The sequence below is a fragment of the Kogia breviceps genome, chromosome 5, assembly GCF_026419965.1.
Source record: "Kogia breviceps isolate mKogBre1 chromosome 5, mKogBre1 haplotype 1, whole genome shotgun sequence".
In the NCBI taxonomy this organism is placed as follows: Eukaryota; Metazoa; Chordata; class Mammalia; order Artiodactyla; family Physeteridae; genus Kogia; species Kogia breviceps.
This window is the reverse complement of record NC_081314.1, coordinates 63827574-63851981: the sequence shown is the minus strand read 5'-3', so window position 1 is coordinate 63851981 and position 24408 is coordinate 63827574. Positions and strand designations below refer to the sequence as shown.

Genomic DNA, 24408 nt, shown 5'->3' with positions numbered 1-24408 from the left:
AAAAACTGATTAATCTTATGGTCACCTCAAATGTTCAGAGTTCTCATTCTCTGCCCTATTTTACTTTGTAAATTACTTGGAAGTTGAAATATCAAACGCTACACTATATTCTATGAAGGCAGGAATCGTATCTTACTAGTTCTCTGACCTTGGGAAAGTTACTTTATGCTTTTTTCCTCATTTGTAATATAGAGACAGTAAGAGTTATCTATATCAAAAGTTTATTGAAATAATCAGATAATATATACAAAGTGCACAGGGCCTGACACATTGGAATTGCACAGTAACTTCTACCTATTATTGAGTCACCAACCAAAGCCTAGCACAGTATTTGTGGAATGGTCAAGCCAGCATGCAAGTCTACATTTAACTCTTAAATAAAGTAATAGTTCCAAGTTCAGTGTAATAATGTTAAATGGTGAAACAAGGGATCAACCCCATTATCTCCAAATCTAGAGAGTTATCCTAACATTCACCTGCTGTGTTAGAAAGTCATCTACTTATGCAAACCAAGATACTGCCTGGGTACGTACAAACTATAGACATAATGTTCAAGGAAAAAAAGTGCTGAAGATACCACTAGGGATTCTTCACAAGTAAATCTCCAATAATATATACTATTTCTGTGATGGGTTTCCTGAATATATCCTTATAAATTGTCTTATATAATCTGCTTAATATATCCCAGGAAAGAAGCTTTGGGGAAGATGGAATTTCTAAATTCAGGCAGGCTGTTGTATAAGATACTATCCTAATTTTTTGTAACTGAATGTAACATTAAGCCACAAAAATGCTTTGGAAATGACAATGCTGGTTGATAGTGATGCTCAAAGAGATTTTATTAAATAAAGTGTATGTAAAATCCTGAAGCTGTGCTAGCAATTCCTAAAGGTCAAGGCATAGTATGTCAAGAGTTTCCACTCTTTAAAAACACCACTATGTAGGGCTACATAGGGATGATACCAGAACTATTAATACACAGAAAGAACTAGGGACTCTTTTCAGATAAATTTCTTGGTGCAAAGACTAATGCCCAAGTGACTGACTGATTTCTACTGCCATTACCTATTGTTTTTGACCGAGTTTCTTTTTCTGTTTCATTGTAAAACAAATTTTAACTTTTTCATTAGGCTCCCATCACTGAAGTCTGAAGGTCACAAATAGTACACATCCAGTTATACTAACTTTTGGTATTTTACTGTTGGCAGGAACTCCAAGACAGAACAAGGACTGTCTTCTTCCTCTATCATTCTCTGTCAGTTAGACCTTTGTAGATGGATACTCACTACCCTCCAACCCACCCATCCAGTGTCATCATGAGTTGGAAAGACTCTAAAGCCCATTATAAACACCTATGACTTACATTTATATCTATCTCTAGCCCTATCTATACTGTTTTCAATAATTTGGGGAGGCTCCTGACGATCCAAGTCCATTCCTTCTTCAGCTCTAGTTGCTGAAATTTATTCTAAGCCCAGGCTCTGTCAGCCTAGTCATTTATTCAGACTCTAAGAAAGGAGGTATCAGAGGAGAGGTATTAAGGAAGAAAAGCAGAAATGCAGGCCAGCTCTAGGCTATTTAGAAACAGGCCCAGTGCCTTCCCAACTGGACATCTGAAATACTAGGACAGCCTCCTAACTTCCTTTCCCGTAGTGGAAGACCAGATTTATAGTGTGTTTCACTTGCCACTGCTGTTTTTGCTAAAAGAACTCTTTCCTACTCTGATCTATTTTTGCCTGGAATGTAGTCTCTTAGGGTCTTGCCAATATTTAAAGAAATTTCTTAGTGCTATATTGCTAGCAAGAAGGGGGGAGAAAAAGAGAAATAAGTAAAATGGGCCCCTAGTCAACTTTCATGGCTTTATTCCTAAGGTACCTGTTAGACAGCTGATACATAAACTATTTTAATTAAATCAGGGTTTGGAGGTCAATTAGACAAGACAGATAATCTAGCATTTTAAAATAGAAGTTATGCAAAAACCTTAATATTTAAACAATGAATATAAAATGGTACTTATGAAACATTCAAATATATTTGTTTCAAAAGTCAAGAGCTTTTAATTTAACAGAGGAGAGAATGAAATAATTTTTGATATAAATGATCCAAGTGTTCAGTGCACAAATTTAATATTTTCTCAAACAGCAGGATAAGGTGGACCCAAGGAATTCTCACACACCATAATACAATGAAGAAACAGTACTTTGAGAGTGTTATCTTCAGGTGAAGAAGTTTAAATCATCAGAGTAAGAAATAACTGTACATAAACATACACAAGAAAAGCCTGAAAAAAATCAAGCTATGAAAAGGGGACCTACAACTGAAACAAATATACTTTGAGGGTCGCTATAAAAAGCACTTGCTTTCTGTAGTCTCTACAAATAAAATAACTGCAGGAGCAGATATTTCTGCACTGGACTGTTACTACTAAAAGACCAAAACCTTTTATTAAAAGCCTTTAGTGTAACGGTGCTGATCCCCTTGGCATATTAATTTTTTGGCTTATTTCCTTTTTCTTTCTCAAATGCAGCTATCTGATTAAATATATTGAGTAAATTTTGAGGTAAATTTTTTTTAACTCCACTTTCTGAATGCTCTTTGCTACTTAGTCCCTCTTCTGGAACCGCTGTTTTAATATCCTCCTCATAATTACCCTCTCTTTCATATTCTCCTTGATTTTTATTTAATTGATATCTTTGTTCATGTCTACTGAAATCACGTGATCCAGAATAAGTGTATTTTTTATATTTTTCAACTGACTTCCAAGAGTAGTCTGAGCTTGCTGGTGAAGTGGAATATCTCATGGAACCTGGCTCCCACCTTCTATAGTGTTCTTTTCTTCCTTCTGTATCTTTCTCAAATCTTCTATAACCATACATTTTTATCTTGTCCTCTGAATTCCTATAGGAGGAATCTGAGGAATCTCTTCTACTGGAAAAATGTCTTTCTGATTTATGTGGCTTTTCTGTTTTGCTACTACCTGTCTGAGTTTTATAGCTATTATAAAAATCTCTTGGATCTTCAGACCTACCTCCAAAATCATCCGGAATTTCAACTGAAGATGAAGAAAGAGGGCATCTATCTTTTTCTTTTACCTGTTTCTTTTGATATGGTAACCTATCCTGCTTTTCCAGTAGTTTTTCCACTTCTTGTTTTTGGTTAAGAAAAGATGCTGAAGTATTGGCTGGAACTGGGAAGCACTCATCTTTCTTATTCTGATCTACCTGATTTGAGGATGCCTTAGCTGAATGCCTTTTGGAACTTCGAGAAGACTCTGAGCGATTCCTCTTATGTTTCTTATGCCTTTTGTGACCAGAAGAGGAAGAGGATGAAGAAGAAGAAACTGATTCATCAGCAGAAGAAACACTTGAAGAGGAAGAAGTTGATTTTCTTCTTTTTTTCTTTAGCCTAAAAAAATGTAGTTAACTCATCAGATATGTTGAGTATAAAAATGTTTAATTATCCATAAAGATTTTAGTTCTATTTTATTCTAAAGATTTTCATAAAAGTTGTGGCTTAAATAAGGAATAATAATAATCCTAGTTACTACAAGATCCAATTTTACCATGTCATGACTTTTGGAAAAAAATACTTGTGTAGACAGTTGTCACTGTAAGCAAATCCATCATTTCTGAAAGACACAGTGACATTTCCCACATTACCTTAAAAATTTAAGACCATATGAATACATAAAGGAGAGAATTAAGGTTTTATATTTGGCTACCTCTAGTTCATAGTTTTTCCACCTCAGTACTATTAACATTTTTGGCCAAATAATTCTTTGCTGGGAGGGTAGGGTGGTGGTGGGGGAATCCTACATCATTGTAGAAAGTTTAGCAGCATCCCTGACCTCTACCCTCTAGATGCCAATAGCACTCTACCAGTTATGACAACCAAAAATGTCCTCTGGGGGACAAAACTGCTCCCAGTTGAAAATTACTGCTCTAGTTCTAAAACATTTCTCCCTAAAATACAGATAATTAAAATGACTTACATATTTTAATTCTAAGATTAAATTTTTTTTTTTGGCAGAATTCTAGCCTTCCATTCCACTTTGCTTTATCTCTTTTATAGAAAAACTTATGGTATACATACTTGCTAAGAATCACTGACTACAACTTGAAACACTTTTATGTTTTACTTACTTTACCTCCCATATGGCACTTTGGTTCAACTCAGTACTTGCTTTAAGTTTAAGAATACTGAATATCATAGTTTACCTTTTCTCCTCTTTTAAAAGCTTACGTAACTTTTCTGCACTTGTTTCTATTTTCCTTGTTTTCTGCTTTTCTTCCTTTTCAGCTTGTTTTTCTCTTAATTCCAAAGATTTCTTTTAGAACCCAGATATCGGAAAAAACCACACGTTAAAAATAGCAGAACATATAAAACCCAGTTTTCAAAAGACCAACCCCCCAACCAGAAACCAAATGTGGTATACCCAAATCACCATACATCCAGCATTAAACAATTTTTGATATATAAAAATTAATCACACAGGTGTTTGGCATTAATCATTGGAACAGCCAGAACAGTATTGAGGACCAATTGCAGTTGGTATTCCATAAAAAAAGGGGAAGCCATTGCATCGAACCCATGACCCAGAGTGCAAGAAAGGGAAAAAATAAAATACATGAAAAATTATTAAAAAACATAAAAAATTTAAACAGGACACAAATTTTATAAATAAAATTCAAATAAAGAAATTCCATTAAGGTGAATTGAGGGGGAAATCACCATGTTCAAATACAAACCATTTAAAAAATAGCACAGCCCAGTTGGATGCATGATTATATAAGAAATCATTTTCCAGTTTGAGGATGGGGATGAGCAGCACCAGATGTCACAGACACAGCAGCAATGGTCCAATTCAGAAGAAAATGCATGAGAAAACATCATCATCAGTATTACAGGAAAAGACAGTTTAAAATATTTCTCAAAAAGGTTTTTTATAATTAGCTCAATTATAGTAACAATACTGAATTCTGTAACCACCAGGAAAGCTCACTATAAGGACAGTTCTCAAATCCACATACCAAATTTAGGCAATGGGAATTTTCTCACAGGGCTATTTTTACTTTTGAGTGTTAACAAAACTATGAAGCAATGTCAAACCCAATTAAGAAAGCTGTATCTAAAAAACTTTTCATAATGCCTTAATTAAATCATCTAGAATAGTTTTCCCTAGAAGAAAGTTAAGTTTTGGCATTAATTTCAAATCTCATTAAATTTCTAAGAGGAAATAAAGAATCACCTGCATATATTTATGAAGCTTCTGCAAAGCATCCTCTGCATCTTTAAAAGTTTCATCCAAAGCCAAAGCTTTCTTATAGTAACTTTCCGCATTTAAAAACTTTTCTTCTTCTTCTAACCTAAATTAGAAAGGAAAATTTAGCTTGTTTTTGGGTAAAAATTAGAAGTCCCCAGATATGCATATAGGGCAGAGGCGTATATGAGAGAATTTATTAGGGGAAAAACCATGTTCAGCAAATTATTTTCTTTTTTAAAATTAATTTATTTATTTTACTTTTGACTGTGTTGGGTCTTCATTGCTGCGCCGGGCTTTCTCTAGTTGCGGTGAGCAGGGACTACTCTTTGTTGTGGTGCGTGGGCTTCTCATCGCAGTGGCTTCTGTTGTTGCAGAGCACAGGCTTTAGGCTCGCAGGCTCTAGAGTGCAGGCTCAGTAGTTGTGGCGCACAGGCTTACCTGCGCCGCGGCATGTGGGATCTTCCCGGACCAGGGCTTGAACCCATGTCCCCGGCATTGGCAGGTGGATTCTTAACCACTGAGCCACCAGGGAAGCCCAGCAAATTATTTTCAAATTGAACAATAATTAAATATTTTGCTTTTACAGCTATTTTTTTTTTTTTTTTTTTTTGGTAAAAAGACAATATAAAACCACATAAAACAAATCAGAAAAACCGAACTCAAAGATACAGAGAACAGATTGGTGGTTGCCAGATATGGGGGTAGGGGGAGGTGTGGGCAAAGTAGGTGAAAGTGGTTTATCTTATAAACTTCCAGTTATAAGAAAAAGTCCTGGGGATGTAATGTACATCATGGTGATTATAGTTAACACTATATTGTATATTTGAAAGTTGCAAAGAGAGTACATCTTAAAGTTCTCATCACAAGAGAAAAAAAATTTAACTATGTATGATGATGGATGTTAACCAGACTTACTGTGGTCAATACTTCACGATATTTACATATATCTAATCATATACTGCACATAACCTGAAACTAATATAAAGTTATGTGTTAATTATACCTTAATTAAACAAACAAAAAATGAATAGGAATCTATTACTGATAACTAAAGCCATACTGTAGGTCAAGCATTAGCATTTTAGTATAATATGTGAAAACACATGATCAACTGATATCCTCTGTAAATTTACTATGATCTTGAGCTTTAGTACAGAATTATATAGGCTGGCTTTTCCTAGAATTTATGAAGAATTTTCCTTTCTACAGAAAAATTTTCCCAGAAAATTCACTGCTAAAGTTGGAAATACCAAGGCATACATGTATATCACAACCAGCCTGTAGACAGAATAATTATTAGATGATGTTCACAAGTCTATGTTGTGAAAAATGAGAATTAGAAAGTTTAGATACACAGCAGTGAAAGGATTTTGCAAAATACTTTCAGGTTTTGTAAAGTAGGAAAAAGTAATTACTATAAAACAAATTTAAAAACCAGTGGGTTCAATGGAATCACTTGTGTCAGACTGGATGAGGGGATTAAGGGACCAAAGATGATCAACATTTTTGGCTTGGATGATGGAATAGATGGTGTTGTCATTCACTGAGCTAACAATCACCAATATGTGAATACTAAGACAACCACATTTAAGTAGGTACTAGCTTATGTACCTAGTGAGACAGTAAAAAGCTGCTCCAAACACTTGGGTCCAACTAGAAGTTCATAACAGTTAAAAACAAATATTACAAAATTTCATTTATATGGAGTTCTGGAATGATCATACAAACTGGAATGATCAGGCAAATTCATGAAACAGAAAAGAGATGATTCTATTTAAAAAATTAACAGCAAAAAGACGCTATTAATCATAAACTGGTCTTTAATTATTAAAGTAGACTGTTAGCAAATTATTTATATTTAAAGTATTATGTTTCCTCAAAATATTTTATAAATTAGACTAGACTATTAGTCATTAAATGTTTATGATAAAACTACTATGCCAAGTATTATGCCAGTATCTCAAGACAGTAAGATAGGTTATAGGGTTTGTTGTTAATGTTTTGCTCTTCGTTTAATCTAAGTTTTGTGAATTTCACTGGACAAAGTAGAGCAATAAGCTGAATACGACAGTGAAATCTTATTCACAATTAACTACAGAGTTCTCAACTTATATTTCTGGCATTATAATTAATAAAATGATGAAATGAATTAGAAATTTCTGTCTATTAAACAAAAACTTCTAGTATATGTCCAGGAAAAGAATATTTACCTAATTTCTTGTATCTTTACATTTGTATTTCTGTGTAATGAAAACATTCAGAACAGTGAAGTCAAGACACTAAAATATCTCCAATCTTAAAGAACCTAAGTAATAAAGAAGGGAAAAAAGAACTAGAAAATGTATAGAGAACTATATTTTTAAAATATTTTCAACCAAAATTGAAACTAAGAGTATCTGAACTGAGTTACAGATGCTATTTCCTTATGTTAAGTTCAAGATTTTATAGTAGCTGGTTGAATATTAGATCTCTGCTGTTAAACAAAATCTGACACTTACTGCCCTCCTCTTTCTACAAGGGTCTGGCAGAGGTATTTTCTTGCATTCCTGTGAGTTGGACAGTTTTCCAATGCAAGCTCAAAATCTTCTATTGCTTTGTTCAGACTTCCTTTTGTTGCATATCTATAGATATGAGACAAAATTAGAGGAATTTATCTTGTGAGCTATTCATAAATCTTATACACATTTACCTTGTAAATATTCCTTAAAACCCATTATCCACTTACAATGCTCCACGAGCTACCAAAGCTTCCACATTTTGTTTATCTATTTCCAGAGCCTTATTGTATTCATTCATAGCATCCACATGGCGTCCAACCTTAAAATAATCAACTCCAATCTTCACACTAAAAAGGTGTTTGTAAAGCATACATAACAAATATTTCACAGAATATCCAAGATAAATGTCAGCATGAATAAAATTTTAAAGCAAATCAAATTTGGTTAATATTTAGTCTTTGATAGTCTCAACATAACTAAGAAGTATTCTGTCTTTGGATAACTGCATTAACAAATACTTATGAAATCCAGATATCGATATACTAATTCCTTTTTAAAAAAATTAAACATATTGGCTAAAACTTAAATCTTTAAAGTTTACAACATAACACCATTTACACTTTTAAAAAAGCTAATGTCAAAAAGGTATCATTTAAATTCATTTATAAACAAATTTGGTCTTAAAGATGACATAAGCATGCTTGCCTTAACCTAACCTTTTAGACTAATGCAAGTGTTGAAAGACAGTCTTCATACCATTTTAAAGCCCAAGATGCAGACTGCTTCTTTCTTAATGCAGAAGCAAAATCGTCTTCAGAAAAATTTTTGCTATTAAAGAAAATAAAAGTCAAACTGTAAATACTTTTTAGGGTAACCATATCTCTCCACCTGACAGATAAAAACTGAATCCCAAGCAAGAAATTTGTATTTTATTTACAAAGCAAAATTCTTGAACTCTCAGGAATGACTATTATTGTTAAATATTTTTTTCTGCATCTTTCTCTGCATCTTATAAATTTTTTCTGCATCTACCTGGTCACATGGCACACATCAAGCACTGATAAAAGACTCCATTCTAGAATGAGGGGATCACTTAGTTCATTCAAACTTTGGCAGCAAGTTTAGGATAATCGAGTATTTTCTTCAGTTATGCAGCTTTTGACTTCAGCACCACTGACCTCACCACTTAATAGAATAATACTGATTTACTATACCTTTGCAGGCCTCTCATTAAAGATGGTGGATTAGATTCATCTATTCCTAGTTTTCCTAAAAGGAATTCAACTACTCCTGGATTAACAAATCCCAAAGAACTCTGCATGATACTCTCATAGGATTCTGAAGAATTGCTATTTAGTTCAACGCTTCTCCTTAAAAAAAAAAAAAAAAAAAAAAAAAGTCACAACAAAAATATAAAAATGATTAACATGATTAGCATGTCCCATTTTCATTAAGGAAATAACATCACATGGGATTTAAATACTCAGACCATTTTTGTACATGAAGGTGTGGCAATAATGACTTGGTTCCTTTTGCCAAGTTTGAAGAAATTTAAGGGTTATAAAAATAAATTACCATATTTTGAAATAAAAGAAATTAGAATTCTACTTTGTTAGAAGTTGGGCAAAATTTGCTACTTTTTAGCAAAGAAATTGTTTTCCAATTAACTTGTTGAGACAATGTGGATCAATTACCTGTAGTACAAAGGAAGTTCTTCGGAACTAATTACACCTAATTTAATACCAGATAGGTGTGGTGGAAGAGATGAGCTATATAGAGATACAGCAAGCTTTTCATGATATCTGTCAATATCCTTGATTCCAGCTTAAAAAATAAGAAAATTGAGCTGATTAACAAGGCAGTGCAAAGTAACATAAATATGACAACTGTTACTTTTTTATTAATATGATGAAACTGATTACCTCGAATGATGTCACCAGTTTGGTAATATGATAAAGGATCCCCATGGTTACTGAGAGAAGGCACGTCTCTTAGTGGACATAGAGCCTGCAATGAGAAGTATTGTAAAACACCAGACATTCTATTCTTTGGTGAGAAGTGTCTTCTTTTATTCTAGCTGTTCAGTATAAACAGCAAATAATTGACAGGAACATTAAGAAAACAACTAGCACCCTAGAGTCTAAATTTAAATAAGGATTTTAATAATTTCTGTGCCTAAATATAATAAAACAAGTTTTCTGGTTCAGGTCAAAAACTAAAATCTCATGAAATTAGCAATTAGTTTTAGGAACCACATATAAGTATGGATGATGAAACAAAAAGTTATTTTGTGCTTGTTAAATATAAAACTAAAAGCTTGTCCAGAAAGTAGGAGAGTTCCAAAGAAAATGAAATGTGAATTCTTCAAAGTTTAGGTCTGTTATCCAGTTTGTGAAACCTTCTGCTTTTCTTCCCTTTCTATCTGCCTTAACACACAGTAAATATCTAACCTTTTAAATTAAAGTGACATACTATTTCAAATTTAGGTCTATTCACCTTAGGCAAAGCATCTTATTATAATGTACAAACCACTTAATTTAATGTATATATACTGAATAAATAAGACAAGAATTTGTTTCTAAATTATCCACATACAAGTATCTAATGCTAAATACTAAATAATTAAAGACCTGTTCAACTAGAACAAATAACCCCAGGCTACTAATCAATCTCACCATCTCCACTGATATCTCTCTGAGCGTTTAAAAAAGGACCCCACCCCTGTCAACCAAAGGGACCAAAACTCCCCAAAACTACAAATGGTGCCGGAAACTGTAAGTAACTCTATCACTGCTGATTATTTTTTAAAAAGAAAAGGTGCTTTATGTTTATACTTTTTACTTAATAGTTATTAATTAATACTTATTTAATTCTCAAAACTATGTCTGCAGGGTACACTTGATTACAACTGGATGCAAAGACGTAAGTTTTGCATTGAGATGACATTTTATCCAAAACAGAAACAATCAAATAACTGAAAAGTGAATAACTTACTGTGATTTCTAAGTGGGATATATCTCTCATAATGCCACTGCCTAAACAAATCAACACCATGAAAAACCCAAATTCCCGAATGGAACTAATTCTTCCAATCACTATATCACCACGCTCAATATCTCGAAAAAAGAGCTCTCTCCGGTCCATACTAGGTATCTCCATGAATTGCTCTAAAGGTGGCATGATTGCATAATGCTCTGAAAAAATAATTAACAAAATTACTAACAATAGTTTTGTGTTCATCTGAAGTGAAGTGCCGTTAAACCAAACCGCAAATGATTTTAAGATTAAACTCACCTTCATCGTCTTCATTAACTTCAGAAGTTGTAGGTGCATCTGATTTCCAGGAAAGTGCAAAAAGCAGATCCGCTTTTTTTGAAATGAATTTTTGTATTTCAATGTTTTCAACTCTTTTCTCTTTTCTTAAAAAGAAACAAAATTTATGAAATCTGGTTTACGTGCAAAACCTTTTAGTAAATCCAAGCTTCTGCTCACGGCTTTCATCGCCCAATCGGGTCCGTCCTAAGCTCTTGGCCGTATATCCTCCGAAAAAAAGTTTTAACCAAGGATTCCCTCATTCCCCGGTCTGTAGGTGGAAGGCGCGGAAACTTTAAAAGGGACAGCCGCGGCAGATACACAAGCCCAAGGGATTTTAGCTAAAGAATCCGCGCCTCTGGTAGTGCAGTACCAGATTTTAAAAGTTCAGCCCATATCCCGCATTGCCCTCACATCAGGAGTGGGCACCCTCCTCCATCCTGCCCTCGGAACTAGCGCCGCAGTTCTCACGGGCTCACGGCCTCACGGCCTCGGCTCTGCTCCTTCAGGACTCACCCGCCCGACTACGGTAGTGAAGCCCGGAGCTGCCTCCCCTCCCCCGTCTCGCAGCGGCGCCGCCGTCCCATTACCTGCCCTGTAACTGTTGCTGGGGCGGCGGGCCCCGGGCAGGCTCGACCACCGACCCCAGGAGGCTCCGGAAGTGGGGATTGTCCTGCTGTTCGCTCCTGAGCAGGGAGAGCAATGACGGCCCGTGGAAATTCAGTGACTGCCGCATAAGGTCCCGGTCCATGGCTACAGATTGACGGGCCCAACGACCGGGGGTTGCCAGCCCCCCGTTCTGTGCCCACTACTTCAGCCCGATGGTCCGGGAGGCTGAGAAAGCAGCCAGGAACCCGCCGGAAGCACACACCCAGACACCTCCCCACAGGAGCCTCCCGGAAGTGTTCTGGAGCCGCCGCCACCGGCAGCGGAGCTCAGCCTTAGTCTCGCGGAGCTCAGCTTTAGTCTCGCGAAATTGAGCGAGGTTACGGAAGCCGAAAGAATTGGGCCAAGCTTTTCTGGAGCTAAGGGACGACTGCGACTTTGAGGTAGTGATGTGTGTAGCAAGTTTGCTTTGTAAAATTTCAGAGGTATTAGTACATTGAAATGGCCCGAGCTCTAATCTGTGGTAGATAATAATTCATCCTCTTATTTAGCGAGGCACTTCTGAGTGCGAGTGTTAGGAGAACTCCAAACGGGTTACAAAGTTTCTTCCCTCGAAGTATTCGCTGCCTACGTCACTACCTGCGCCTCAGGCATAACCACGTTAAAAGGACTACTCTGGGAGATTTCCTGGTAGGCTAAAGGGCAGAAGAAAGGCAGGACACTAACATTTACTAAACTCTGGAGCTGTGTTCTCTAACCATACCCTGTTCACTATTAGTGATTTTAGAGTTAAAACCAGAATGGCCTTAATGCCTACATGTACGCATATATACATTCTTTTTTATTTCTTCAGTTTAAGTGGTTTCTCAAAATTTAGTGCCCATAAGGTTTACTGTATAGTGTGTACACTGAAGTCAATATGCTATACTTAGGGGTAATTCAAGTGATTATTTCAAAGGTAATTGTGACAGGCTTCCCCAACCCCCCCCCCCCCCACCTTACTTACTGACTTGAGAACCTAACCACTGTACCTCATAGTACTCATTTTGGAGATTGAGGAAACAGGCCCAGAGACTCTCAATATATTGCTCAATATCACTAACTGGCAAAAGGCTAGTTTGAATTTCAACCTACGACGGAATAGATCTTCACTGGCAGAGTTGCTGGAGGAAGTATTTTTATCATATAGAGGGTCTGACTTACTCTAATATTGAAATAATGTGGCTTTGTTTTATTACAATATATTAAAGTCTGTATTACTTAAGTTGCGTAATTTAGCCTAGTCCTCTTGAACAAAAATAAATAGCAGTTATTCTGCCACCTTCTGTGGCTGTGCATATTTGGGGAGATTAGTTTGCCCTTCATTGTCTCACCACCCAGCCAGCGTATAGTGAATGCCTTCACACTATTTTGGTTTACAATTACAGGTGTATTTGAATTCATTTTCTGCTGGAATGGGTACCTTTGACTTTGAAGGGGACAGGGTATGGGATCTTTGAGGTAGGACTGGAGGGAGTGAGGAGAGAGTGAGGAACTAGTTTTGCTTCTTATCTTGGAGAAACCAGTCCCACAGATGGAGCTTCTCAAGGTGGACATAGAAAGAAGACACTTTTATTTTCACTTCTTGATTTAAGTTTTTTGGTTAGTGGTTTGACTGTTAAAAAGGTATTTAAAAAATATTTTCCAAGTAATTTTTCCACATTAAGCAGTACGAGTGATTAAGTGAGTATATGGGAGGTAAGAGAGGGCAGGGCATTCAAGACAATCATATCTTTGGTGTCTTCACCCTGGGCCTATTTTTACTGTGATGTCAAATTCCATTTCTAAATAAACATATATGTACATCTTTTAACAGATGCTCTCTAGGCCCTGGAGATATAAAGATAAACAGAACAAAACAAAACAAAACAAACCTGGTTCAGTGGAGGAGTAGACATAAGAAGAAACAAATATGGCACAGTGGTAAGTACTATTGTTGTGGATACCTGCTACGTGTCTGCTTAGTTCCCTTTTTTTTCTGGGAGATGAGGTAGTGGGAACTGATGAAGGTAAGAGAGGAGAGGAGGAGGCAAGTATGTGCACTTCAGGATGAGGGAGCAATAGGATTAAAGGAGTAGAGATGTGAAAAAGCAAAATGCTTTCTGGAGACTGCAAGATTGAAATTGAGTTAGGTAGGGATATTTTAGTTATGGACATTTTGGTTGTTTAAGTGTGTCATTTCAGGTATTTTTCCTATAACGAGACCACTTGGTTTCATTCATAAGTATGAGGTGCGAGAGGTTTAGATTACAGCTTTGTTACCATATAAGGTAGCTTTGTTCTATTCAAAGTTCTATTCGAGGGACTTCCCTGGAGGTCCAGTGGTAAGACTCCGAAATTCCACTGCAGAGGACACGGGTTTGATCCCTGGTCGGAGGACTAAGATCCTACATGCCTTGCAGCGCAGCCAAAAAAAAAAAACAAACAAAAAAAAACTAAACACCCTCTCCCCCAAAAAACCCAAAGTGCTAGTCAAAGTCCCCCTAAATTGACTCAAGAAAGAGTGAAGAATACTAAATGGAAAGTATGGCTAGACCAGCCAAAAATCCATCCTCATTATTAAAGAAATAATTTAAACTACAAGCCCTTGTGATAAGGGTTGGTACATCTTCATTCATTCAGTAATCTTTTTTCCACCACCTTCTCTTTTCATTTTTTTCCATCACAGACCAAAACATCTCTTTAAGAAAAACATTGCTAGTCTAGTATTTATCCACTTGAGTGTGCTCTAAGATCATTATGAGTATCAGATTTTCTACCCTTTACCAGAAAACCAACTGCCAATTAAACAAAGATTCAGGGATGGGAAGCTGTGACCTATCATATAAAGTCATTTTAAGATAGTTGTGTCTCTAACACCTTCTCCATTTTTTAGTTACTGGTAAATGTTTTGAGGATATTATTTTAATGTAAATCAGTTCATATATCATTGTCTAGGATTGATTAGCTTAGTCATTTTGAATTACTTTTTCCAAGAGGAAAGATCATTGGTTTTAGTTCCAGTCTGGGCTGGTTAGATTGAACAGACCCATGGTGAATACTGCACAACTCCAGGGAAGGGTGGTGGTGGTGGTACTGGTGCATTTACATCATAATCCATGTACAATACACATGGCACTTGCAGAGATGTGCAATGCTTGACCATACACAGTGGCCACCTGCATTGCTATTCTCAGCCAGCTATTTATCCATGTTTGTTTACAAAAAGGACTTGGAAATAGAATGAGGATATTTAAGAAAAAATCCATCATGATTGGTGAAAAAACAAACCAGTTGAAAGATGTGTAGAATACTTGCATGGAATAGATAGGTCAGTATGCTTACTCTCAGATACTTTGTCATGACTGCTTATAAAGATACGTGCACACACACACACACACACTTCTTAGATTCTGATTTTGTAGCAGTTTCTCAGAATACTGTGCAAGAGAACATGTCAAGATTATAACCAAGAAAAATTGACAGCTTAATTGATGCTAAATAAATAGTATTCTTTGTCAATACATTCTGGGTTGGTTTGATACTCATTTTTAATGCATTTGGGTGTTTCTTTGAAAAAGAGTAGTTGATCATCTTTTTATTAATTTTTTTCTTTTTGGCCCCACTATGCAGCTTGTGGGATTTTAGGTCCCCGACCAGGGACTGAACCTGCGCCCTCAGCAGGGAGAGTGCAGAGTCCTAACCACTGGACCTCCAGGGAATTCCCTGATCATCTTTTTAAAAAAAATTATTTTATTTATTAAACTGTAGTTGATTTACAATATTGTGTTAGTTTCAGGTGTACAGCTTCAGATTCTTTTCCATTATAGGATTTTACAAGATACTGAATATAGTTCCATGTGCTATACAGTAAATCCTTGTTGTGATCATCTTTTAATTATTAAACAGTAACTCCTTTTCATTTTATTGATGGAAACACCAAAGAAGAATTTCAGAGACTAGAAATGTATTATTGTGCTAGTATATTTCCCTCCTTAATGGAATCCATTGGAAGAGCCAGCTTATCTGGGTAAAGATTCAAGTTTGATCCTACTCACTTTAGATATGACATTTTATTATTGGTAGACATAAAGTGGTCAAATTTTGAAATGCAATTAATTGAATGAATGAATTAATTCATCCAGCAAATATTTGTTGAGAGTTAGGCACTCTTTCAAATGTTAGGGATATAATAGTGGAAAAATACACCAAGATTCCTGCCTTCATGGAGCTTACATTCTAGTGGAAAGAGACAGACAATGAGCAATAAACATAATAAGTAAATGATGTAGTATGTTAGACGGTGTTAAATCCTGTAGAAAAAGAAGAAAGTCAGGGTTAGGGGCATTGGAAGTGAAGAGGGTTGGGTGTAGTACTTTTAAATAGAATGGTCAGGGCAGGTCTCATTGAGAAGGTGACATTTGAGCAGACTTGAAGGAGATGAAGGAATTAGTCATTCAGCTTATTTGGGAGAAAAAAGTTCCAGGCAGAGGGAACAGCCAGCACAAAGGTCCTAAGTTAGGTTTGTACTTGGTATATTGGGAACAGCAAGGAAGACAGTGTGGCAGGAACAAGGTGAGAATGGAGGTGCAGGATTTGTAGGCTGTTGGAAGAACTGGCTTTTACTCTTTGTGGAATAGGAGTTGTTTCAGGGTTTTAAGCAGAAAGGTATTATGACTTTGATTATAAAAGGATCGTTTTGGCTGCCGTATAGGCTGGAGGTAACTAAATACCTATTGTTCTTAATGGAAAGGAAAAAGTTTTATAGAAGGCTATCTTTGATTTCTTGGAAAACATAATTTCTTTTTAAAGTTTACCCATCATTGCATAGAATGAGAATGTGAAGTTTTAATGGCTGCAAGAAGATTAAGAGTGTGAGCAACTATTACCACAAGGTAGGGAGTTATCATAGTGGGAACAGCTTAGCCCGGGAGTCCTGGTTGTATTTTGGGAGCAGACCATCTAGTCTCCCTAGCCTCTTGTCACCTTTAAAACTCAGGGGTTGGACACAATGAACTTTCAGATCTAACGTTTAACATTCTCTGTCTGTGATAAAAAGAGTCGAAGTGCTAAAACTGCATGTCTGTCTTTAAGCCACTATGCTTCTTTTTCTATGAAGAAGGTAGGAAGTTCTTTTCCTATCATATTGCATTGCTGGTAAGTGTGGATTCCTACTGTGGATAGTCCCTTTAAATGGATGAGATTCTCTAGTTCCAATTGGTTTTGGATAGAAAACAGACCAGCCACAGAAGTCACAGACGTTGGTTGGTCACTCTCAGGAAGCCTGAGTGTGACAGTTCCATGAGGTGGTCATTGCACTGGGGGATCCTGTTTTTCAAGTGCAGAAATTAATTAGATACTGATTTAGAAACCTCACTGATGATGTTTAATGGTGAAATATAAATGTCATGTGCACCAGAAACTCATGGAGTATCAATATATTCTCCCATGAGAAGCCAGCTCTTGTCAGTAGAAGTTTGTTTGTGAGCCTGGAATCAGAGCAAAAGCAGGCTGTTGGGTGATGTTAATGACTAATTCCATCAAACTATGTAGTCTTATACATTTATATCCTCTATATGAGTATTTCTGCTAAGGCTGTCCGATACTCTGCTCACCTAGGAACCCCCTCTGTCTCTGCCTCTTTCTCTCTCCCCCACCCTCTTTCTCTTTCCTTCTCTCCCTGTCTTTCTCTCCCTCTCTCTCTCTCTTTTCCTGCCTCATATATATATATATATATATATATATATATATATATATATATACACACACACACATATTTATAGGTATAGTCTCCATATATATAATATATATTAGTTATATTCTCCATATATGTCATTATATATATATGTAATTATAGTTTCTGTTTTTGAAGAAGTTTTCAAATTTTTTTTAACCTTTTGTGAAGTGGAAGCCCAATGTACAAAACAGGTAACAACAGAGCTATCTTTGTTGGAACATTGACAGGAAGATATTGAGCAGTCTATTAACACCTCCCCCATTTCTCCCTGCCCTGCCATGGCTGGAGAGGTACCTTTAAGGAATATCTCAGACTTGTTAGCAGATTACTCCTTCAGGCAGGGTTCAATATCATTGATTATGTTTCAGCTTAAGTTATAATCATATTCTAATCATTGTTCTCTATGTCTATACTGTAGTCTCTCTGAAATTGTATGTTTTTCAAATTTTCCAGCCATACACACACTTTCTTTTCTGCTTGTAACCACTTCCACAGATGGTGATTCTTGTTCATTGTGCTTTGATTCTTCCTGGTTTCACTTTTTGAGAAAGTAATCTGGTTTCCAAGTTCAGGAGGGTTCCATTCTTTGCCCTAATAAATTTCACTATGAAACCCTTTATGATCTGGTCTCTGCCTACGTATCCTACATCATTTTCAATCCTTTCCATCATCATTGGGATTCAACCACATGGATTTTCTGATATTTTCTAAACACTCCAAGTTTTTCCCAGTTCAGAGCTTTTATACTTGCTGTTTTTGAAATGCTCTTCCCTTACTTTCCTTTATTTTATTTTTTTAAATATTCAGGTCTTAGTTTGAAGGAGACCTCTTCTGTCTCACAGCACTCCATTTATTTCCATCATAACAGTTATCATAATTTATTTTCTTACCGATTATTTGTCTTCCCACTAAAATATAAGTCCATGAGGACAGGGCCATATCTATCTTGTTCATGACTGTTACTCAATAGCTAGCTCAGTGCCTGGCACATATATTTGAGTGAATGAATGACAATATACAAATATTTACCTGCAGATATCACACTCACTCAGAGTAAGGGATGGGACGTAGTATGTCATATATGTCACATATATGGCTGAGCAAGGCTTAATTAACCAGGTTGTTGAAGGGGACCTCGAAATAATTTCCAGTTCTGGGCCATGGGACCACTTTTTGCCTTGAGAGGTAGTTATGGCAAGCAAAACATGTCATCTGGAAATTATAGCAACAGACGAAAGGTGGTATTCCAAAAAAGTTGTTCATATTATTGATTCAACATGGAATAAAAGTGTTTTCTGGACAGGTGAAGAGATCATGGTAACTGGATACTCCAGAAGCAGATGGGTTGATTTTGTAAAAAAACTTCAAAGTTCTTTTCTCCTTTTGCTCAATTATGAGTTAAGTGGTGTGATAGCTAAAAAAGCAAATGTAATTTTCTTTCTTCCTCCCTTTATATTTTTCTTCTCCCTGGTCTACATTTGGTTATTGTCTTTTATCTTGTATTAATCTTTGTTGATTTCATTGTATCTGTGATTAAGGACTGCTCTCTCTGAGGTGTGACTAGGAATAATCTCTCTGCAGTATTCTGTGCATATATGACAAATATCTACATGTGTGTTATATTAGTCAGGATTCTCCAGAGAAACAGAAACAGTAGGATGTGTGTATATATATATATAGAAAGTGATTTATTCTAAGGAATTGGCTCCTGTGATTATGGAGTCTGACAAGTCCAAAATATGCAGGGTGGGCTGGCAGGAGAGCTGATGCTGCAGTTCAAGTCTGAAGGCAGAATACTCTGCTGGCAGAATTCTCTCTTGCTTGAGGGAGGTCAGTCTACTGTGCTAGTGTGGCCTTCAACTGATTGGATGAGGCCGACACTCATTATGGAGGGCATTCTGTTTTACTCAAAAATCCACCAACTTAAATGTTAATTTCATCCCAAAGCACCCTCACAGGAATATCCAGAATGTTTGGCTACATATCCAGGCACCACGGCCCAGCAAATTGACACATAAAAAACTATCACAAATGTGTTGTACTTCAGTGCCACATTTTAAGACAATGATGCTTAATTGGAGTAGTACAACCCCATGATGGCAAAGCAGCTAGAGACCATGTTATGTGAAGAACAGCTGAAGGGATAGGGAATGGTTAGAAACTCGGCATCGAATAAAGAAAAAAGAATGAAAAGAATTGAGGACAAGTCTCAGAGACCTCTGGGACAACATTAAACACACCAACATTCAAATTATAGAGGGCCTAGAAGAAAAAGAGAAAAAGAGAGGGTCTGAGGAAATATTTGAAGAGATTACATTTGAAAACTTTCCTAACATGGGAAAGGAAATAGTCAATCAAGTCCAGAAAGTACAGAGTCCCATACAGGATAAATCCAAAAGAAACATGCCAAGACACATATTAATCAAACTATCAAAAATTAAATACAAAGAAAAAATGTTAAAAGCAGAAAGGGAAAAGAAACAAATAGCATACAATGGAATCCCCATAAGGTTAACAGCTGATCTTTCAGCAGAAACTCTGCAAGCCAGAAGTGAGAGGCAGGACATATTTAAAGTGATGAAAGGGAAAAACCTACAACCAAGATTACTCTACCCAGCAAAGATCTCATTCAGATTCAATGGAGAAATTAAAACCTTTACAGATAAGCAAAGGTTAAGAGAATTCAGTACCACCAAACCACCTTTACAACAAATGCTAAAGGAACTTCTCTAGGCAGGAAACACAAGAGAAGGAAAAGACCTACAATAACAAACACAAAACAATTTACATTTAAAGTAATTACCAATATGTATGTTCCTATTACCAAATAGGAACATACATATTGGTAATTACTTTAAATGTAAATGGATTAAATGCTCCAACCAAAACCCAGACTGGCTGAATGGATACAAAAACAAGACCCATATATATTCTGTCTACAAGAGACCACTTCAGACCTAGGGACACATACAGACTGAAAGTGAGGGGATGAGAAAAGGTATTCCATACAAATGGAAATCAAAAGAAAGTGGCATAACAATTCTCATATCAGACGAAACAGACTTTAAAATAAAGACTATTACAAGAGAAAAAGAAGGACACTACATAATGATCAAGGGATCATTCCAAGAAGAAGATATAACAACTATAAATATTTATGCACCCAATATAGGAGCACCTCATACATAAGGCAAATGCTAACAGCCATAAAAGGGGGAATTGACAGTAACACAATCATAGTAGGGGACTGTAACACCCCACATTCATGAATGGACAGATCATCCAAAATGAAAATAAGGAAACACAAGCTTTAAATGACACATTAAACAAGATGGACTTAATTGATATTTATGGGACTTTCCATCCAAAAACAATAGAATATGCTTTCTTCTCAAGTGCTCATGGCACATTCTCCAGGATAGATCATATCTTGGGTCATAAATCAAGCCTCGGTAAATTTAAGAAAATTGTAATCATATCAAGTATCTTTTCCGACCACAACGCTATGAGACTAGATATCAATTACAAGAAAAACTGTAAAAAATACAAACACATGGAAGCTAAAGAATACGCTACTAAATAACCAGGATATCAGTGAAGAAATCAAAGAGAAAATCAAAAAATAAGTAGAAACAAATGCAATGAAAACACAGTGACCCAAAACCTATGGGATGCAGCAAATGCAGTTCTAAGAGGGAAGTTTAGAGCAATACAATCCTACCTCAAAAAACAAGAAAAATCTCAAATAAACAACCTAACCTTGCACCTAAAGGAATTAGAGAAAGAAGAACAAAAAAACTCAAAGTTAGCAGAAGGAAAGAAATCATAAAGATCAGATCATAAATAAATGAAAAAGAAATAAAGGAAACAATAGCAAAGATCAATAAAACTAAAAGCTGGTTCTTTGAGAAGATAAACAAAATTGATAAACTACTACCCAGACTCATCAAGCAAAAAAGGAAGACTCAAATAAACAGAATTAGAAATGAAAATGGAGAAGTAATAACTGACTCTGCAGAAACACAAAGAATCATGAGGGATTACTACGAGCAACTATATGCCAATACAATGGACAACCTGGAAGAAATGGACAAATTCTTAGAAAAGCACAACCTTTTGAGACTGAACCAGAAAGAAGTGGAAAATATAAACAGACCAATCACAAGCACAGAAATTGAAACTGTGATTAAAACTCTTCCAACAAACAAAAGCCCAGGACCAGATGGCTTCACAGGCGAATTCTATCAAACATTTAGAGAAGAGCTAACACCTGTCCTTCTCAGACTCTCCCAAAATATAGCAGAGGGAGGAACACTCCCAAACTCATTCTATGAGGCCACCATCACCCTGATACCAAAACCAGACAAAGATGTCGGGAAGAACGAAAACTATAGGACAGTATCTCTGATTAACATAGATGAAAAAATCCGCAACAAGATACTAGCAAGCAGAATCTAACAGCACATTAAAAGGATCATACACCATGATCAAGTGGGGTTTATCTCAGGAATGCAAGGATTCTTCAATATATGCAAATCAATGTGCTACAGCATATTAACAAACTTAAGGGGAAAAACTATATGATCATCTCAGTAGATGCAGAAAAATCTTTTGGCAAAATTCAACACCCATTGATAAAAGCTCTCCAGAAAGTAGGCAATAAAGTAACTTACCTGAACATAATAAAGGCCATATATGACAAACCCACAGTCAACATCATTCTCAATGGTGAAAAACAAACCATTTTGTCTATGATCAGGAACTAGACCAGGTTGCCCACTCTCACCACTGTTATTCAACACAGTGATGGAAGTTTTAGCCGCAGCAGTCAGAGAAGAAAAAGAAATAAAAGGAATCCAAATCAGAAAAGAAGAAGTAAAGCTGTCACTGTTTGCAGATGACATGATACTATACATAGAGAATCCTAAAGATGCTACCAGAAAACTACTAGAGCTAATCAATGAATTTGGTAAAGTAGCAGGATACAAAATTAATGCACAGAAATCTCTTGCATTCCTATACACTAATGATAAAAACCCTGAAAGAGAAATCAAGGAAACACTCTCATTTACCGTTGGAACAAGAGAATAAAATAAGTAGGAATAAACCTACCTAAGGAGACAAAAGACCTGCATGCAGAAAGCCCTAAGACACTGATGCAAGAACTTAAAGATAATACAAACAGATGGAGAGATATACCATGTTCTTGCATTGGAAGAATCAAGATTGTGAAAATGCCTATACTACCCAAAGCAATCTCCAATTCAGTGCAGTCCCTATGAAACTACCAATGGCATTTTTCACAGAACTAGAACAAAAAATTGTACAATTTGTATGGAAACACATAAGACCCCAAATAGCCAAAGCAATCTTGAGAAAGAAAAATGGAGGTGGAGGAATCAGGCTCCTTGACTTTAGACTATACTACAAGGCTTCACTAATCAAGACTGTATGGTACTGGCACAAGAACAGAAATATAGATCAATGGAACAGGATAGAAAGCCCAGAGATAAACCCACGCAGATATGGTCACCTTATTTTTTGATAAAGGGAGCAAGAGTATACAATGGAGAAAAGACAGCCTCTTCATAAGTGGTGCTGGGAAAATTGGACAGCTACATGTTAAAGAATGAAATTAGAAAGCTCCCTAACATCATACCCAAAAATAAACTCAAAATGGATTAAAGACCTAAATGTAAGGCCAGATATTTTAAAACTCTAAAACACAGACAGAACACTCTATGATATTAATCACAGCAAGATCCTTTTTGACCCACCTCCTAGAGAAATGGAAATAAAAACAAAGATAAACAAATGGGATCTAATGCAACTTAAATGCTTTTGCACAGCAAAGGAACCCATAAACAAGATGAAAAGACAACCCTCAGAATGGGAGAAAATATTTGCAAATGAAGCAACTGACAAAGGATTAATCTGCAAAATATCCAAGCAGCTCATGCAGCTCAATATCAAAAAAACAAGCAACCCAATCAAAAAAAGGGCAGAAGATCTAAATAGACATTTCTCCAAGGAAGATATACAGATTGCCAACAAACACATGAAAGGATGCTCAACATCACTAATCATTAGAGAAATGAAAATCAAAACTACAATGAGGTATCACTGCACACCAGTCAGAATGGCTATCATCAAAAAATTCTACAAACAATAAATGGAGAGGGTGTGGATAAAAAGGAACCCTCTTGGGCTTCCCTGGTGGCGCAGTGGTTGAGAATCCGCCTGCCGATGCAGGAGACACGGGTTCGTGCCCTGGTCCGGGAAGATCCCACATGCCGCGGAGCAACTGAGCCCGTGAGCCATGGCTGCTGGGCCTGCGCGTCCGGAGCCTGTGCTCCGCAACGGGAGAGGCCACAACAGTGAGAGGCCCGCATACCGCAAAAAAAAAAAAAAAAAAAAAAAAAAAAGGAACCCTCTTGCGCTGTTGGTGGGAATGTAAATTGCTGCGGCTGCTATGGAGAATAGTATGGAGGTTCCTTAAAAAACTAAAAATAGAACTACCATACAACCCAGCAATCCCACTCCTGGGCATATATACTTAGAAAACCATAATTCAGAAAGGGTCTTGTACCACAGTGTTCATTGCAGCACTATTTACAATAGCCAGGACATGGAAGCAACCTACGTGTCCATCGACAGATGAATGGATAAAGAAGATGTGGCACATATATACAATGGAATATTACTCAGCCATAAAAAGAAATGGAAATGAGGTATTTGTAGTGAGGTGGATGGACCTAGAGTCTGTCATACAGAGTGAAGTAAATCAGAAAGAAAAAAATACATATGCTAACACATATATATGGAATCTAAAACAAAAAGGTTCTGATGAACGTAGGTGCAGGACAGGAATAAAGACACAGATGTAGAGAATGGACTTGAGGACATGGAGATGGGGAAGGGTGATCTGGGACGAAGTGAGAGAGTAGCATTGACATATATACACTACCAAATGT

General features: G+C 36.4%; 1 protein-coding gene and 1 long non-coding RNA gene across 5 annotated transcripts in view; one reads left to right on the top strand and one right to left on the bottom strand.

Moving 5' to 3' along the window:
* Positions 1–202: 202 nt before the first annotated feature.
* On the bottom strand, positions 203–12021 carry TTC14 (tetratricopeptide repeat domain 14). 4 transcript variants are annotated; one of them, XM_059064578.2, is made up of 12 exons: positions 11664–12019; positions 11056–11180; positions 10756–10955; positions 9684–9768; positions 9456–9585; positions 8976–9131; positions 8518–8589; positions 7989–8108; positions 7762–7884; positions 5249–5366; positions 4218–4327; positions 203–3405 (listed from the first exon to the last, which is right to left on the bottom strand). In XM_059064578.2, the coding sequence occupies exons 1-12, from the start codon at positions 11822–11824 to the stop codon at positions 2487–2489; spliced, it is 2319 nt and encodes a 772-aa protein (XP_058920561.1). In that variant the 5' UTR covers positions 11825–12019; the 3' UTR covers positions 203–2486. The 4 variants fall into 4 exon arrangements, with proteins under 4 accessions (XP_058920561.1, XP_066890183.1, XP_066890185.1 ...); XM_067034082.1 differs by having other exon boundaries at positions 4248–4327; XM_067034084.1 differs by lacking the exon at positions 10756–10955 and having other exon boundaries at positions 11664–12021.
* Positions 12022–12054: 33 nt separating this feature from the next.
* The window catches only part of LOC131757282 (uncharacterized), a 107134-nt gene continuing 94780 nt past the window's right edge, over positions 12055–24408 (top strand). Inside the window, exons 1-2 of the long non-coding RNA XR_010840675.1 lie at positions 12055–12122; positions 13535–13641. This is a non-coding gene — a long non-coding RNA (uncharacterized lncRNA). The remainder of the gene's footprint in view (positions 12123–13534; positions 13642–24408) is intronic.